The 16,422-nt window shown below is 41.8% G+C and overlaps 1 protein-coding gene across 1 annotated transcript; it reads right to left on the bottom strand.

Annotated features, from left to right (window-relative positions):
- Positions 1-6,824: 6,824 nt before the first annotated feature.
- On the bottom strand, positions 6,825-15,556 carry LOC124703518. Its single transcript, XM_047235730.1, has 7 exons — positions 15,327-15,556; positions 14,261-14,329; positions 8,540-8,653; positions 8,375-8,449; positions 7,853-7,984; positions 7,618-7,759; positions 6,825-7,456 (listed from the first exon to the last, which is right to left on the bottom strand). The coding sequence occupies exons 1-7, from the start codon at positions 15,525-15,527 to the stop codon at positions 7,305-7,307; spliced, it is 885 nt and encodes a 294-aa protein (XP_047091686.1). The 5' UTR covers positions 15,528-15,556; the 3' UTR covers positions 6,825-7,304.
- Positions 15,557-16,422: the final 866 nt, after the last annotated feature.

The raw sequence follows: 16,422 nt of genomic DNA, 5'->3' as shown, positions 1-16,422 counted from the left end.
GCTGCCCCTGTGCAGCCCCACCCGGTCGGACTAACGGTCAAGGCCTCGACCCGACGGCTACCGGCCGTTCCAGCACTTGTGAGTGTTTCAAACTACAGGAGGGGAAACCTGAGGAAAAACTAAGGGGCTGGGGAAAACTGAGTACAACTAAGGACCTGAGGGCACAAAAATAGAAATCCCTTACTTTTTAGCCTTTGCATGTTGTTTACTCTAAGAAAAAACCCAAAAACAAAAAAGATTTCACTTGTTCCTTTAGCTTGCTTTCTATTTAGTTAGTTGTGTATTCCACCCACAACTGAAAACCAGAAAAAGATTTTCGTTTTTGAAAAGCATGTAGAAGGAGTAACAGAAATCTGCATGATATTGCTCACTATTTTTATTTTTTTCTGTAATTCTGATTAGGTTGAAAATTCTACAGCAACTGTAACTTTTCATCCCCTACATATACAAAAATTGGAAAATATTCCTCGGATGTTAAGTAGGGCAAAACTGGGCCGCATTGATGCAATAATTTGTTGGCAGATTTTGATTTTCATCACTAAAAGTGGCTAGTTGAACTTGTAAATGATCCTCAATGAGTACTATTAATATATATATGGATCACAACCACTATGAACCACCATTTTGAGAACATTTTATAAAAAAAATTTGATGAAGAAGCCCGCAGTAAGTTTGATCAATCTTTTGGAAATGATGTCCTAAATGAACCAAGTTATACTCTCTTGACTCTATTCCATATGTGAGTGTATAGTTCAAGTTGGGAGAGGAATAACAACAATGGTGAATCAGTATGTATGAATTGATGAAAGAGGTGTGACACCTTTTCTTTATTTATGTGTGCAATTTAACAATAGAAAGTACTTGTGCATAGTTTCATCAATACTTAGGGAAGTGGTAATGGATGTTTATCATGTTTGTGTTCTTCTCGCTATATAATAAGGCAAATGAGATACTACTGAGGAACATTATTTTGACTTGATTGAGCGATAGTAGCTTTGAATGAAAGTCTATACATCCCATTATGTTTATTACTGCGAACGTGACACATATTCAATGGTGAATATTTATATTCCTATATGTATTTGAAATATGAAGGTCGATGTTTGTGTGACAGTCTAGTCTTTCAAATGGTGAACCTCATCATTGAGTCATATGTAAGTCAGTTGATAGTATATTTAGTTGACCAATCAGCGTTCCGCTAGCCTTTAAACCAATTCCACCAATATGGCTATGATTGTGTTGGTGGGCAAATATCCATGAGCCACTATCCCGAAAAGAAAAAAAAGAGAGAATGAACCCAATGAGCCAGCTATTATGATTATACCAAAGAAAGAGCAAAAACTAAGTAGTGCCCGCCAAAGAAAGGAAAAAACAAAGAAATACCTATACAAGTGAAGTTGAATGAAAAATGGAAATACAAGCTCACATTCAAGGGGCAAAGCCCCTGTCGCTCATATAATGTGTAAAGCTTATAAGCAAGCACCTATCCTACTTCCACTACACCATTTTGTCAACTAAAGATACTAGCCACTTACTCATCTATAGGTCCCCTATGAGTGTTTAAAGGTTGAAAGACTGGAAGGATACGACATCACCTAAGTATTTAGTTCGCAGTGCAAACATGGTGAATTATTAGTCAACAATTCAAGGAATTAAAGGTCTTAAAAACCTTACTCATGATTGAACCAAATGCGACGTGAGGACTTTGTTCGTTTCTACTATCAATTAATCATGCCTAAGTAGTGTTTCCATATATTATCTCATTTGCACCATGTATAAATAGTGGAACACCAACATAGTGAACTTTTATTAACACTTTGCTATTCATTGATAAAGCTATGTTACAAATACTTGCTATGTTAAACTGCTATGCTTGGGGGACAGATAAATCTTCTGTGGCTTCTACACTGTGTTTGAGTTGTTTTCAAAGTCTTTTGTCACTTCTGCACTGCGTTTGAGTTGTTTGAGGACAGCCAACGATCTAAGCTTGGGGGACATGATAAATCTCAAATGTACCTACTTTTCCAAGTACTTTGCTCGATGATTTGCTCCGGAATCTCACCATACTTGGGTAAAACTGCTGAATCTAACGTTGTTTTTAGCAAAAGTCTTCTTTTTATCTGTTTTCGCAGGAAATAAAATCGAGAAAAAATACCACAAAAGTTTTTCACAATATTAAGGGCCTGGAGCTTTGGAAACACATGAGAGGGGCCATGAAGCCCAAATGAGCACATGTGGCGCGCCCCCCTCTACTGGGCGCGCCACCCATACCCTTCCGGTCCAGGAGCATTATCTCGGCATGCCCTTTGGCATACCCCCATATATACCTGAAAAACCTAAATATCCAGAAGCACAGAGCTTTTCGCGAAACAGAGCGCTGCCATATCCACAATCTTCATTTCGGGGGGTCAGATCTATCCTGCTCTCCACGCCGGAGAGGGAGATATCGAGGCCTTCTTCACAATCATCGCCATCAACGTCATCACCAACAACTATGTGCTCACTCCCCATCATCATGAGTGAGTAGTTCTCTGTAGTCATGTGAGGTGTATGGGGATTGGATGAGATTAATCATGTAATCATCCACATGTATCGATATTTGAGATATTTGTCTTGAGGATATTCTTGTATGAGTGTTGGTACACCTTTGTTATGTTTATAATGCTTGTTGCTAGGGCCCGAGTGATATGATTTCAATACTGAACTTCTATTTGTCCATCATATATATGAGTTTGGTATCTATCTGCAAAATGTATTGCCTATTATTGTGTTGAACCTGTGAACCCTAAAGTAACAATTAGGGAAAACAATGGGAATATGCGATAATTTTAGGATAATGTATGTTCATGGAGTGTTAATGCTTTGTCATGGGCTATTCGAAAGGATATACCTTAATTGCCTGTAGTTCCAAGTTGGCCCCGATGAAATAGGCAGGCAGGACAAAACATGTTATGCAAATTTTCTTGGTTAGTATGCATAACTATATTAGGATCACACACCTACACACAAACTGAATTAGAGAAATGCTATGTTATTAGCAGGGCCGGCTCTATGATTTCAAAGGTCCCGGGGCGAACTCTACCAATGGGCCCATGGATAAAAAAAATCGATTGCATAAACAATGGTAATTTTTTTTAATACAATCATATATATAAATTTTCTTAGCTATTCCAAACTAAGTATCATAGAAGCTACAACGCATAGAAAAAGAGAAACAACACGAAAACAAAAGCCTTCGGTAATCAAGAAAATAATTTGTGATGAGAGAATTACTTGCAAGTCTGTACTCTGTAACTTGCTGATTGATATCTCCGAGCAGGTTCGCTTCCTGTCTCCAACTCTCCGTTAGAGCCAGCACTCCAGCTCCGCCGCTCCGCGATACTTCTTGTGCGGCCGTGACTGAACGAGAGAGATCCGACGATCTTGTGCCCGTGCGGCCGTGACTGAGCTAGCCTGATCCATGACTGGTGAAAAGGATTAGGGAACTAGGGAAGGGACTTCGATAAGGGAGACACGGTGAGGAGATTTCCTTCTCAGCTTCCGTGCGGGCATGCGGCCTGTGCGTGAATTAATTTTTGATTCGATCGAGATCGAGAAGAAATGGAACAGTCGGTAAAACGAACAAAGCTGGGGATACATGATTCGACTTGGACGCTGGCCTGGGCACGGATAGTGGGCCTTTTTTTTTTTTCCTCCACCCTTCCATGTATTGTACAGTATACTACACATTGGACCCCTATTTAGGCTGGGCCCCGGGCGGTCGCACTTCTTGCCCTGGTCCAGAGCTGGCCCTGGTTATTAGGATTACATTATATGATCAATATCATTCATGCAACTCCCCGCTATCACCTCGTGCATACGTCTTTAGCCACTGAAAGTTACACATCACTATTTTTGGTGAAACATGGAAATATGTTGCTATTGTTTACTGCTTGTTCTATTGCTCTGAATCAACTGCTATAAAATCACCACTTGCTTTGTGAGTTTATTGATATACATGTGTGGTTGAGAGTGACGTCTCAATTGCTAAAGTTTTATTGGTATTCTCATGTTCCCTTGAGTCAAACTATAAATTTGGGTAATACTTCCCATCAAAAATTTCAGCGATCCCTTATACTTGTGGGCATCAGGAAGGAATACTGGCATGGGGACATTCGGCCGAAGGAGGACTGGACCGGCGGTGGGGGTTGATTTTCTTGAGAACATGCATGAAGCCTCAGGATGAAGAGGAGGAATCATGGGGGCCTCCCCCAAGATTCGTTCATGCGGAATACTACAAATCGAGGCGTTCGGTCCCCTCTAGAGTTACTCTAAGGGTAATTCAGGTACTTGACTAAAAATCTGACAAGTTTATTTCTTCCGGTTAACAAGGAAATGATAGATATGACATTTCTGAAACAACGACACTTGTTTGATGACATTCCCAGAAAGACGACCACTTCCATGGTATTCTTGGAACACAACAGTCATTTTGATGACGTTTTGAGAATTTAGCTGTCGTGGTGCTGTGCCATACTATTTTTTTTTGAGTTAACGGTCAATTGACTAATGTGGCATCTCCGAAACAATGACACTTGTTTGATGATATTCCATGAAAGACGACTACTTCCATGTTATTCTTGGAATAGGAAAATAGTTTTGATGATGTTTTAAGAATTCAGCTGTCGTGGCGTTATGCAATACCATTTCTCCAAGATAACGGTCAATTGACATATGCGGCATTTCCAAAACAACGACACTTTTTTTTGATGACATTACCTGAAATACAACCACTTCCATGGTATTCTCGGAACAAGGCAATCGTTTGATGACGTTTTAAGAATTTAGCTGTCGTGCCGTTGTGCCATACCATTTTTGTCGGTTAACGGTCAATTGAGTAATGTGGCATTTCCGAAATAACGATGCTTGTTTGATGATATTCCCTGAAAGACAACCGCTTCCATTTCTTTCTCGGAACAGGAAAATCATTTTGATGATGTTTTAAGAATGTATCTGTCTGTTCCATACCATTTTTTCGAGATAACGGTCAATTGAGAGACGCGGCATTTCCAAAACAACGATACTTGTTTGATGATATTCCACGAAAGATGTTCACTCCCAATGCATTCTGGGAACACAACAATCATTTTGATGCCATTTTAAGAATTTAGCTGTCGTGCCGCTGGGCCATGAGAGTTAATACTTTCTTAAAAAGGGTCAATGCACAGGATATCCTCGTCATCGACCCTTCCTCAATACTGGCCCCGCGCACCTATTTAACACCACAGCAGGACCACAAGGCTCCTCATTCCTCAGTCCTAGACAGCAAACCACAGGCCAAAACCCCTACAACTACCCAGCTTAGCTCTCCCCCCTCGCCTCCCATGGCCGCCGGAAAGTTCCCCTCCCCAACCAGCTCCCAGTGCAATCCCCGTATCTTCCCGACACCCCGCTCATCCTTCAGCCACGGAAGCCCTTCCTCCCCGCGCGGCCACGCTGATCAAGGAGGAAGACCGTTGGAAGGATCTGCAGCTGCCATTCCGCGCTGCGCTTCGACGCCTCTGGGCGGAGGAGAAGGTGGTAGACGTGGTGGCGCCGGCTGGTTGATCTTGGATTCGTCGCGTCCAGATGCGAACCGTGGAGGCGCTGCTCGAGGTGGCGTCGACGGGGCTCTGGGGGCGTTGCACACGTGCCACCTGTGCTCCAGGATCTTCCATGGGCCTCTGGAGCTGTACTTGCACATGAAGATCTGCCAGCCTGCTCCAGCCGCCGCCGCCGAACCGCCGGCGCTTCTTCCGCAGCTGGAAGTGGAGAAGAGGCAGATCATGGCCTGGACCAGGACCAGGCAGGCGTGGGTGGCGACGGCTGCGCGCTTGCCGACGGTACTGGAGGTCTTGCGCCTGGTGTTCCCGTGGGTTCGGGAGCAAGACCTGGGCATGCAGTTTTTGGCCAAGTGCGTGTCCACCGCGGAAAATGTCGTGGCCCAGATCGCCTACGAGCGGACCGTCTACCGCGCCCCTGTCTACGTGAAGAGCGTCGTGGAAGCATGGATCCCCCAGTTCGTGCCCGCGCTCAACTCAGCTCTCCTGGCAGCGGGCTCGACCGCGATCTCAGATCCTCATGCAGCAGGAACCGTGGCGATTGCACCGGCTCCGTTTGTCCCGACGGCGGGGGCGCCCATGGCCTTGGCAGCACCGCCGGCCACCCCTGCTGCTTCTGTTCGTGGCAGAGCTCACGACGCCGGCGCCGGCGCGGGTGTGAACGAAAAGCGGTACGCGTGCAAGGAGAAGGGATGCGGCGAGACGTTCAAGACCGGGCAGGGCCTCGGCGGGCACGTGGCTTCACGTCACCGCAGGTGCGACGCCGCCGACGAAAGGTGGTACGCGTGTACGGACTGCGGCGAGACGTTCAACAGCGGGAAGGGGCTCGGCGGGCACAGGGCTGGACGCCACCGCAGGGATAAGACGACCTCGCTGGCCCGTGCCCCTGCTGCCAGCGGCAGCAGCTTCCCTACCGGCCTCGCTACGCGGCGGAAGCGGCCAGCGATGGAGGCGGCGTCGCCTGGCAATGCAAAACGCCGCTGCATCCGCCTCTTCGGCGTCGACATGGCCGTCGAAGCCGCCCCGGAGGAGTAGGCGGTGATTTTTCTGCGCAGCGCTGCGGCACCTTGCAGCTTAGCATGGCAGTTCGTCAGCTCATGATTTCCTGCTGCTGATTCCAGATCAGCGTGGCGAAATAGTTCATACCGGAGCTTGTAGCCTTGTAGGCTTTCCAGATGGATCAGTTGTATGAGTTACTTCGATTTTAGATTTCAAGGTTCGTACCAGAGCTTGTAGCCCATGTAGTAGGCTTTCCAGATGAATCAGTTGTATGAATCACTTCGGTTTAGACTTTGCAGAGTTCATATCAGAGCTTGTAGCCCTTGTAGGCTTTCCACACAAATCAGTTGTATGAATTACATCATGGAATGGATTTACAAGAGTTTTTTTTAGTAACGCCTGAGATCTGAATAATTTATGAGTATGACTTATCTGAAACGAAATTGCAAAAGTTACTTCAATTGCACTGTCCGGATGTACATCAAGCATGTCAAAAGCAATCAAGCTGCGTCAGTCCTCTCCTTGTATACAGTGCAGATGCGAAGTGGAGACATTCTGAGGTCAGAGCATGTAACTGGACTTCCTTACGGAGCATGAGCATCAGTTAGATCTTAGAAGTATTAGGTACTCACTTCTTTGATGATGATCATCAGTTCATCACCATCATATCATGCTGATGCTGATGGTAATACTAGTGTTCAGTTTCAGTAAGCTGTGTACCGAGAATCATATGTTCTGAATTGCCAGTCTCGCGGCAATCATACCAATGTTATGTTCAACGTACTCGATTCCACTGTTTAGTCTTTCCAGAGTGTCCGTTGACTCCATTGCCTTTATCTTGTATTTTTGCAGGGTAAGAAGTTCTTCATCTGACATACCTGTAGTGTATGGCTTTGATGTTAGATTAGACTACATGAAGTTGATGTACATCCTTTCTGCAGCATCTCTTTAGTTGGTCATTCCAGGTGATATTGAGATTTAAAACAGAAGCTAGGGTCAAGAAGTGACCAGATGTGAAAGTTGAATGATCCATTATCACCTGAAACTGATTGGTACGCCGCAAAGGAGAGACGTTCTGGGAGCCCAGGGATGAACTTGTCGTCGTACTCTTCGAAAATATCTTTCTCAGACCAAAGTAGAGAACTTTTGATGTTTGTTTGCAGCGGTTCATCCTCGGGCACCTAAATGGAGAAGTTTTGATGTTAGAAGATCGGGATGAAACTACTGTTCAGCATTTTACAAATCACCAAAAGGAACAGGAATAGTGACTGAACCCTCAGCTTCATTTGTAGGCTGTGCAAATTGCACATGGACTCCCTTAGTTTGGAAATTCTCAGGTCCAAATCGATGTCATCGGAAGACCTGTCCATCATGGGAGAAACATCACCTCGCAAGTAGGGCTCCATCTGGATCAAGGAACAATGTGACCATCTAAAACAGAAGTAGAATACAAGAGATGTTGTGAACTGTAGCTGCATAAAACAGAGCATCAAATTCGGGATCTGAAAAGACCATATGGGTGGCCACTCTTTAGTTTTGTAACTTCTTTCTAGGCATGCCACAAATAATTCAGAACTAACACAGCATTGGAAACGTGTATAAACTCCACAGGTAAACTTAGAAGATCTGCACATGTAGGTAATAGATTTAAAATGGAACACGTAATACTGGCAAAGAAGAGAACAAGACCTCTGAAGAGATTATACACAAAATTGATTGAAGTTCTCAAGTATTGAAACAATGATATGTGCATCAACATCAAAAGAACAACTAATCAAGAAAGGGAATGTATGTACCTGAAGAAGGTTCTTGATGTTCACTCGGCATACACCTCTAATTGACACTAATGCTCCAAAATCCATCTTTTGAACCTATACTAGAGATAAATCATCAAGTAGAAAAGGTGAACGACCGCACGAGAACCCTGACATCGATTATCAAAATGAGGGACAAGAACTTACACTTTCTATCCGCACCAAACAGCCATATCTTACAGCAAAGGAATCCTTAGAAGAGCTTGATAAAACTGGATCAAGGACAAAGTGTACAAGGGAATTTTGCCTCTTATACAATGCCTGTTGAGTGAGGATTGATAGAAATATAGTAAGGCCTGTTGGCTGAAGATTTACAAGTCCATTATCACTATTCAGCTACGGCAATATGTGGTTCTTGTGTTTCTCGAACAATGTGCCACAATCCCTTCTGTAATATCGACACTCTTTCACTAAACTATAATGAAGGATATCGAGGCGGTTGGGGAGTAGATCTATCTAATAGCAGGTAATAGGCCATACACCATATAAGGTTGTTATTGACTTTTTACTGCACAATATACAATAAAATATACAATATTTAGGCTCTTGCCAAACCATCATCGTGCATGAGGTAAGCTAGTTATTAAACTAAATAACTTGCAGAAAAGCAGCTCCTCCTTATATTTTGGTTAGCTGGCCCTCAGAAAGAATATAATGTATGCGTAATTAATGCCACCTAAATCTGATAGATGATGCAAGGCTCTTGTTAAACGCGTCATCGTCCATAAGGTAACTAGTTATTGAAATAAATAACTTGCGGAATCATCTGCATCCTTGTATTTTATTAGCTGGACTTTGTAACAAATATAATGTGTGCCTAATTATATGCCACCTAAAAATATAAAATAGATCCTCTAAATGATTCAAGGCCCTCATTAAACACGTCATCACATAAGGTAACTAGTAATTAAAATAAATAATCTACAAAATCGTATTATCTCCTATTACTTTGATTAGATGGCCTCCATAACGACTATATTGTACGCCTAAATACTCTAAATGACTCAAGGCCAACGCGTCATCATTCATAAGGTAACTACTAACTGAAATAAAAAAAACTTAAAAAACCGCATTTCCTTCTTTTATTTTGATCAGCTGGCCTTCGTAATGACTATAATGTCGCCTAATTATATGTCATCTAAAAATAGAAAAAAACTATAAATGATGCAAGCGAACAATATGATATTTGATAGCTTGCAATGTATTACAACTATACATACTGCGGTGGTGACACCGACCATTCAATGTACCTAAAGTATATCTAAAAGGAACCATTTGACAATCATCTCCGAATAAATATAACACTTGGGCCGATACTTGGCCTAGTGCGGTGGAGCCGAGGACTTAGGCCTAGTTGAGCATGATTGTTGTTTGACCATGACATTCAACTTATTAGAAATCATGCAACATGAATTTCCATGAGGCCAAGGGACAGTATATATACTGCAAGTGTTGTAAATATACATGAAACCCCTCATAAAACATGAAAATACATAGAAATACATGAAAAGTATAAATTACTCTAACAACCACTATCCCTCAAACTCATGGTGTATCAACATCACTCAATTTGGGGAGGTAGAAGTTGTATTGTTCTTTATCTAGGCCTTCATGGAGAACTCGGCTAATTATAACTCGAAAGGCACATACCGTAGAGCAACCCCTCCTAATCCTACGCATGGGAGCCATAGAGGAAGCATCGACATCAATATGCTTGGTAAGCTAATGGTACACGGGGTTACTCGTGATACTAATAGCATTTATACTATAAAAATATCAAAGCTTTTTCCCAACCAAGTTGGGGTAGGCTAGATATGAAACCCAACAAAAACATAAGGAGACAAAAACAAGGAGAGAGAAAAACAAGTAAACTAAGATTCCGGCACATGAGTCACTAATTTCCATGCAGTCCTATCAAGAGCCAAATCTCTAGGACATTCCAAAACCTCAAGTCTCTTTTTACCGCCTTCGCCCATATCAACATTGGACTCCTCTGCCCCTCCTAGTATTTTTCATACTCTTTAGAATTCCACTCATACTGGTGCTTCTGGAGGCCTTTGTGAGATATGACCAAACCACCTTAGTCGGTGTTAGACTAGCTTCTCTTCGATCGGTGCCATCTCTAGCCTATCATGTATTACCTCGTTCCTATTCTGGTCCTTTCTTGTATGGCCACACATTCACCGTAGCATGCACATCTCTGCAACACTCATTCGTTGGATGTGTTTTCTTTTATTGGGCTAACATTCTACTCCATATAAAATCAATGGTATGATTGCCGTCCTATAGAACTTACCTTTTAACTTTTGTGGACCTTTTTGTCACATAAGATGCCTGCTTGTTGCCACTTCATCCATCTTGCCTTGATTATGTGGCAAACATCATCATTGATATCACCATTGCTTTGCAGCATTGATCCCAAGTATCGGAAGGTGTCCCTCTTAGACACTATTTGTCCTTCTAAATTAACTTCTTTGTCTTCTCACCCAACACCACTAAAGTCGCATCGCATGTACTCAGTCTTTGTCCTACTAAGTCTGAACCCCTTTGATTCCAAAGTGTGCCTCCATAGCTCTAACTTCCTATTTACGCCAACCCTGGTTTCATCCACTAGCACCATATCATCAATAAAGAGCATACACTAAGGAATGTCTCCTCGTATATCCTTTGTCACCTCATCCATCACTAAGGAAAATGTATGGGCTCAAGGCCGACTCTTGATATAGTCCTATCATGATTGGAAAGGTATCAGTCTCACACTCACAATCACCTGCGCGAACACTTGTCACAACAATATCGTACATATCTCTTATGATGGTAATGTACTTTGTTGAAACTTTGTGCTTCTCGAGTGCCCACCACATGACTGTCATTGGTATCTTTACTTATGCCTTCTCCAAGTCGATGAAGACTATATGTAGACCCTTTTTCTGCTCCCTACATTTATTTATAAGTTAGCGAAGTAAGAAAATCGCCTCTGTAGTCGATCTCCCGGGCATAAAACCGAATTGATTTTAGTGACGTTCGTCACACTCATCAAGCGGCGCTCAATGACTCTCTCCCAAAGTATCATAGTATGGCTCATAAGCTTAATTCATCGGTTATTAGTACAAGTTTAAATATTTCCTTTATTCTTGAAGATATGTACTACTATGCTTTTTCTTCACTCTTCAGGCATCTTGTTTTACCAAAAATGTGGTTGAGTATCTTAGTTAGCCATACTATTGCCACGTATCCAAGGCTTCTCCACACCTCAATTGGGATATCATCAGCGCCAAGGGCCTTTCATCCTTTTCAGGGTCTCCTTAACATCAAGCTCTTGGATCTTCCGCAAGAAACTCCTATTAGCGTCATCAAAGGAGTCATTCAACTTGGGCATAGTGTTCTCATTCCCATCATTGAATAACCCATCAAGGTACTCCATGTATTATCAATCTCTTCATCTTTCAGTAGAAGTCGATTAACCTCGTCCTTGATGCTTTAACTTGGTTGAGGTCCCTCGTCTTCCTCTCGCAGATTTTTGTCATCTTGTAGATATCATCCTCGCCTTCCTTTCTGCCTAATATGTCATATAACTCATCATAACCCCCCCCCCCCCTCTTCACTCACGACTCGCCTTGCATTCTTCTTGGCCTCGTTGTACTTCACCATGTTGCCTGAGCTTCTAATATCCACCTCTCCTTAATATTGTGAGACAAAAAATATCCATCTCTCTTTAATATTGTGAGACAAAAACATGTGTTTGTTGCAGCGAGGTTCTGCAGAACGTACCGCTGAATATTAGTTTTAGCAGGGTACTTTCTAATGACAAATGGGCAACGTGGGTGCAGCTTGTCTCGCGACTCTTGGTGGTTCATTTAACGAATGAATCGGATAGGTTCTATTGGCACTTTAACGGCAATAGGAGTTTCTCTGTGAAATCTTCATATTCTGACCTCATGAATAACCATACTAAATTTCTAAGGAAATACATATGGCATTTGAAAGTATCATTTAAAATAGCCCTGTAGTTCTTAAATAAAAAGTTTTTTGCTCACAAAAGATAATCTTTCCAAAAGAAATTGGACGGGATCCAAGAAATGTGCATTATGTGATTTTATGAAACTATTGAATATCCCTTAGCGAGACTAATTTGGAGTGGTTCATTTCACGTTTCATATATCTCGTCAAACTAATATCAAAAACATGTTTGGGAATTGGCTACATGGGATTGATAAAATAAAATGAAGGCTCGAATCCGCTTAGGAGTTTGTGCTTTGCTTTGAGCAATTTGGAATTGTCAAAATGATGTCGTTTTTAACAGAGTAGAAGATGCTTCCTTTTTCAGGTTATCTACAGGGCTACATACTGGATCCACATGTGGTATTATCTCCAAACTAAGGATCAGCGGGAACCTATGGAGTCTGGATGCACTCGGTTGATGGCGGTCGTTCGGGCTATCTTCAGCCAGGGTGGTTGGCAGCGCACTAATAGGATACAATATGCATAGGCATTTTATGTATTCTCTCTTCTGTTGGCTTATTCATGCAGCCACTCTGTGTGATCCTTGAGATTGTAAGACTTTTGAATTCATGAACTTTTAATAAAGAGGGTTGTGTGCATCGCTCTGATGCAAGGCCGAGAAACCCCCATTTCTAAAAAGAAAAACTCCCAACAAGATGAGGAATAGCAAATCGGATTCAGAGTTTTGACCATAGGATCATCAATAAAAGAACACGAGTAAGAAGATCCTAGATGTGCTTTCTTGAGAGATGAACAAGCTACGGGAGCTAGACAAAACAGGGAAAATACATAGCAAAACACGCAAGTATAAACTACTCTAACACCAGTAACAAGAGATTTGGGAGCCGCGTGCAACCTTTCTGATGTGGTAGCTTAGAGAAAGTGTAATTAAAAGAAAAGTTGTACTTTTGGTCCCTCAAGTTTATCCACTTAATTGACTATATTTGATCCCTTGCCCAACTGAAAGCGGTTTTGCAATGATGTGTCATCGGTTTCGTACACGTAGTATCACACCAGCAAAAAATTGGGAACAATTCATATAAAATGAGAAACTCGAGAATTGAGAAGAACATCAATATTCTAGAAAAGGTATGGAAGATGATATGGATTTTAGAACACATAACATATATAAATATTCTAGAAAACATGAATTTCGACAAAACTCAAGAGGTCTCTCTTCCTATTTTTTCCATTTTTACATTCGAACAATAAAGATTTTTCAATTCTTATCTTCATAATATTTTTTTAAAACAAAATCAGATGTTTGCCAATTTGCCCTATGTGTTTCCAATTTTGTGTTACCTATTCTGCTATGTGTGCAAAAACGGCGCCACCTGATCGCAGAAAAATAGTGTGAAAGATGCCAAACTTAAATTGTTTTCTTTTTACCCTAAGAAACGAAACTTACTGGTTTAGAGTTGACTGACCAAACATAAACTTTCACTGGCAACAGGTGAGGGACTAAAGGTGGACCTTTTCTATTTTAAATTAAAGCATCATGTAATTTGGAAGCCAAAAGACATCCTAGAATTTGTATTAATAACAAGATTGTGATAGTTTTGCATTGGGAACTTGATGGGTTGATTCATTTTTACAAAAGTAAACATGTGCTATTACTTGTGATGGAATACACATGCATAAAGCCAAAAGGTAAACTTCACCAGTGGACGGTCATGGTTAAAAATATCTTTTGCCTATAGGAAGGTGGGAGGTGCACCGAAAGAGAACTCTTATATGATAAACTACAAATGTATGATGAAAAATATTTTCTATGTGGCAAAGATGCTGAATTGTATCAGTTGAGAAAAAAATATCCTGAGATAGAAAAACTAACATGAAGCAATGTATTGAGACAATGGTAATTACCTCTTCTAGCAGTGCTAGATACCTTGCTTCATACAAGTGCAGAGTCTTGCATTCAGACGGAATCAACACCTGAAATATTTTCATTATCTCAGTACCATCCCAGTACTCTGTTTTTTTTTTAAGGAAAATGTATAAGCCTCACACCGAAGAACTGGCCCAAGTAATCTTTTTTATTAAAATTCATGAGAGTTTTGTAACTTTGCAGAACACAAATACTGGGGCAAACTTGATGATTACAAACAGTGCAGATTCAGATACGTGACTTCAAAATTAATTGCAGAAGTTGTCTATGAGAAAAAATGAGAACTATTTAATTGGTTAATGCAAAGGCAGCATGCAGCTATAGGAGAATCGGGCCATGGCGATGTGATAACCTCACCAACCATTCCCTTGGGACAAAATTATGACTAATGGCATTGTTGCAACTTGGAATGCTGATTTCTGCAACAATCCTGTGTATCTAACAGTAGGCCTAGTTAATAGGCTCTTGGAAGGAAACAATTCTCGCTTAAAAAATCCCATCTAACAAGAGTGTATCATTTTGGCATACTCACGATAAAAAAAAGAGTGCGTCATTTTCGATCTAACAACTGCAATCACTGAACAAACCTGAAGGTGATGATATGCATTAGCAGAAACGAAGAAATGCCGTGACGAGTTCTACCAATGTTTCATGAAGAAAGGTTATCAAACAGCCCCTGCCCTCACTAACTTCTGCCAGAATCTCTACCTTCGCTGATTCAACTAGTTTGTTCTACTCAACCCAATAAGAGACTGTTGAACCCCGCATCCCAGCCGTCATACCTAATGGAAATATAAGTATATAGTTCTGAATTTTCATTCATCCAATCCACCCAAGTCACCAATGTTTTTTTTTTTTTGCAAACAAGCCAATCCGACATGCACCTTCCAATCGAACATTGGTAGATTGTGAATTATTTGTGATTTAATTGTGAACTCTGGTCTCGCTAAGCTGTATCACTATCATCAGATTCCATGTAACACTATCCCAGAAAAAAACAGCAGAAAGGGACCTTCGATTTTTTTCGGTGTTCAGAAGCATTACCTCCGCGGGCTGGAACGGGAGGAGGGGGAACTCAAGCGGCGGCGATGGCGGCAGCAGTGGCGACGATGACGAGCAGCGGGCGGCCAGGAACCGACGCCGGCGGGTCGGGCACGCGAGGAGTGAAGAGTGGATCCTAGGGCTTGGATCATGCAGGCTTGGCGCTGACGGGGAGAGGAGGCGGAGGAGAGTGGAGGCGGCCATGGATGGCCGCCGCGGCAGTGAATTGTGGTAGGGAGGGGGCGGGTAGTTTTAGCGGTTACCAATGGCGGGAGCAGAGAGATAATGCTGATCGGCTTTTCTTTCTTTCAGAAAATGTTTTCCAGATTTTCTATTCATAACGGCCCATATTCAAAATCAGTCCCTCTGATCCATTTTAATTATGGCGGGATTTAACCTGTTTCAATTTTAATTTGTGAATGGGCTGTCTCAACTAAATATTAGTACTAAGAAGAAGGTGATTCGCAACTAAGAATCACTTTTTTTTTCATATGGTTGTTTTTTCATGAAAATAGGTTGGAGATACGATTCTAGGAGGATAGATAGTTGGGAACAACCACTCTCCGCGAACAATATCTAGTCGTATACAATATTGTTCGACATAAGAAAAATACCTTGCAGAAGGTGATGGAAACTTCTCCAACCTCTATGACGTTCATGTGTGATCTTATTGGCCACCGCCTAACTAGTTGGAATGAATTGCTACAGAGATTAGCTCCAATCCAGTTAGTTTAAGGGACTGATGAATTCTGTTGGAGCCTCACCAAGAATGGTGTATTCTCGGTAAACTTCATGTACAAAGCATTAATTATACCCAGTCAACCGGTTGTCCATAATAAATTCATCTGGAAGATGAAGATACCTCTGAATATAAAGGTCTTTGCGTGGTATCTTCGTCGGGGTGAGATTCTAACTAAAGATAACCTTGCAAAACGTAACTGGCAGGGCTACAAGAAATGTGTTTTTTGTCACGAAGATGAGACAATAAAACACTTTTTCTTCAACTGTCGGGTTGCTCGATCTATATGGTCAATCATTCAGATGGGTTCTACCTTATACCCACCTCGTAGGATTGTAAATGTTTATGACAATTGGCTAA

Source organism: Lolium rigidum, chromosome 3, assembly GCF_022539505.1.
Source record: "Lolium rigidum isolate FL_2022 chromosome 3, APGP_CSIRO_Lrig_0.1, whole genome shotgun sequence".
In the NCBI taxonomy this organism is placed as follows: domain Eukaryota; kingdom Viridiplantae; phylum Streptophyta; class Magnoliopsida; order Poales; family Poaceae; genus Lolium; species Lolium rigidum.
The sequence above is the reverse complement of the archived record's forward strand: the minus strand, read 5'-3'. Positions and strand labels throughout refer to the sequence as shown.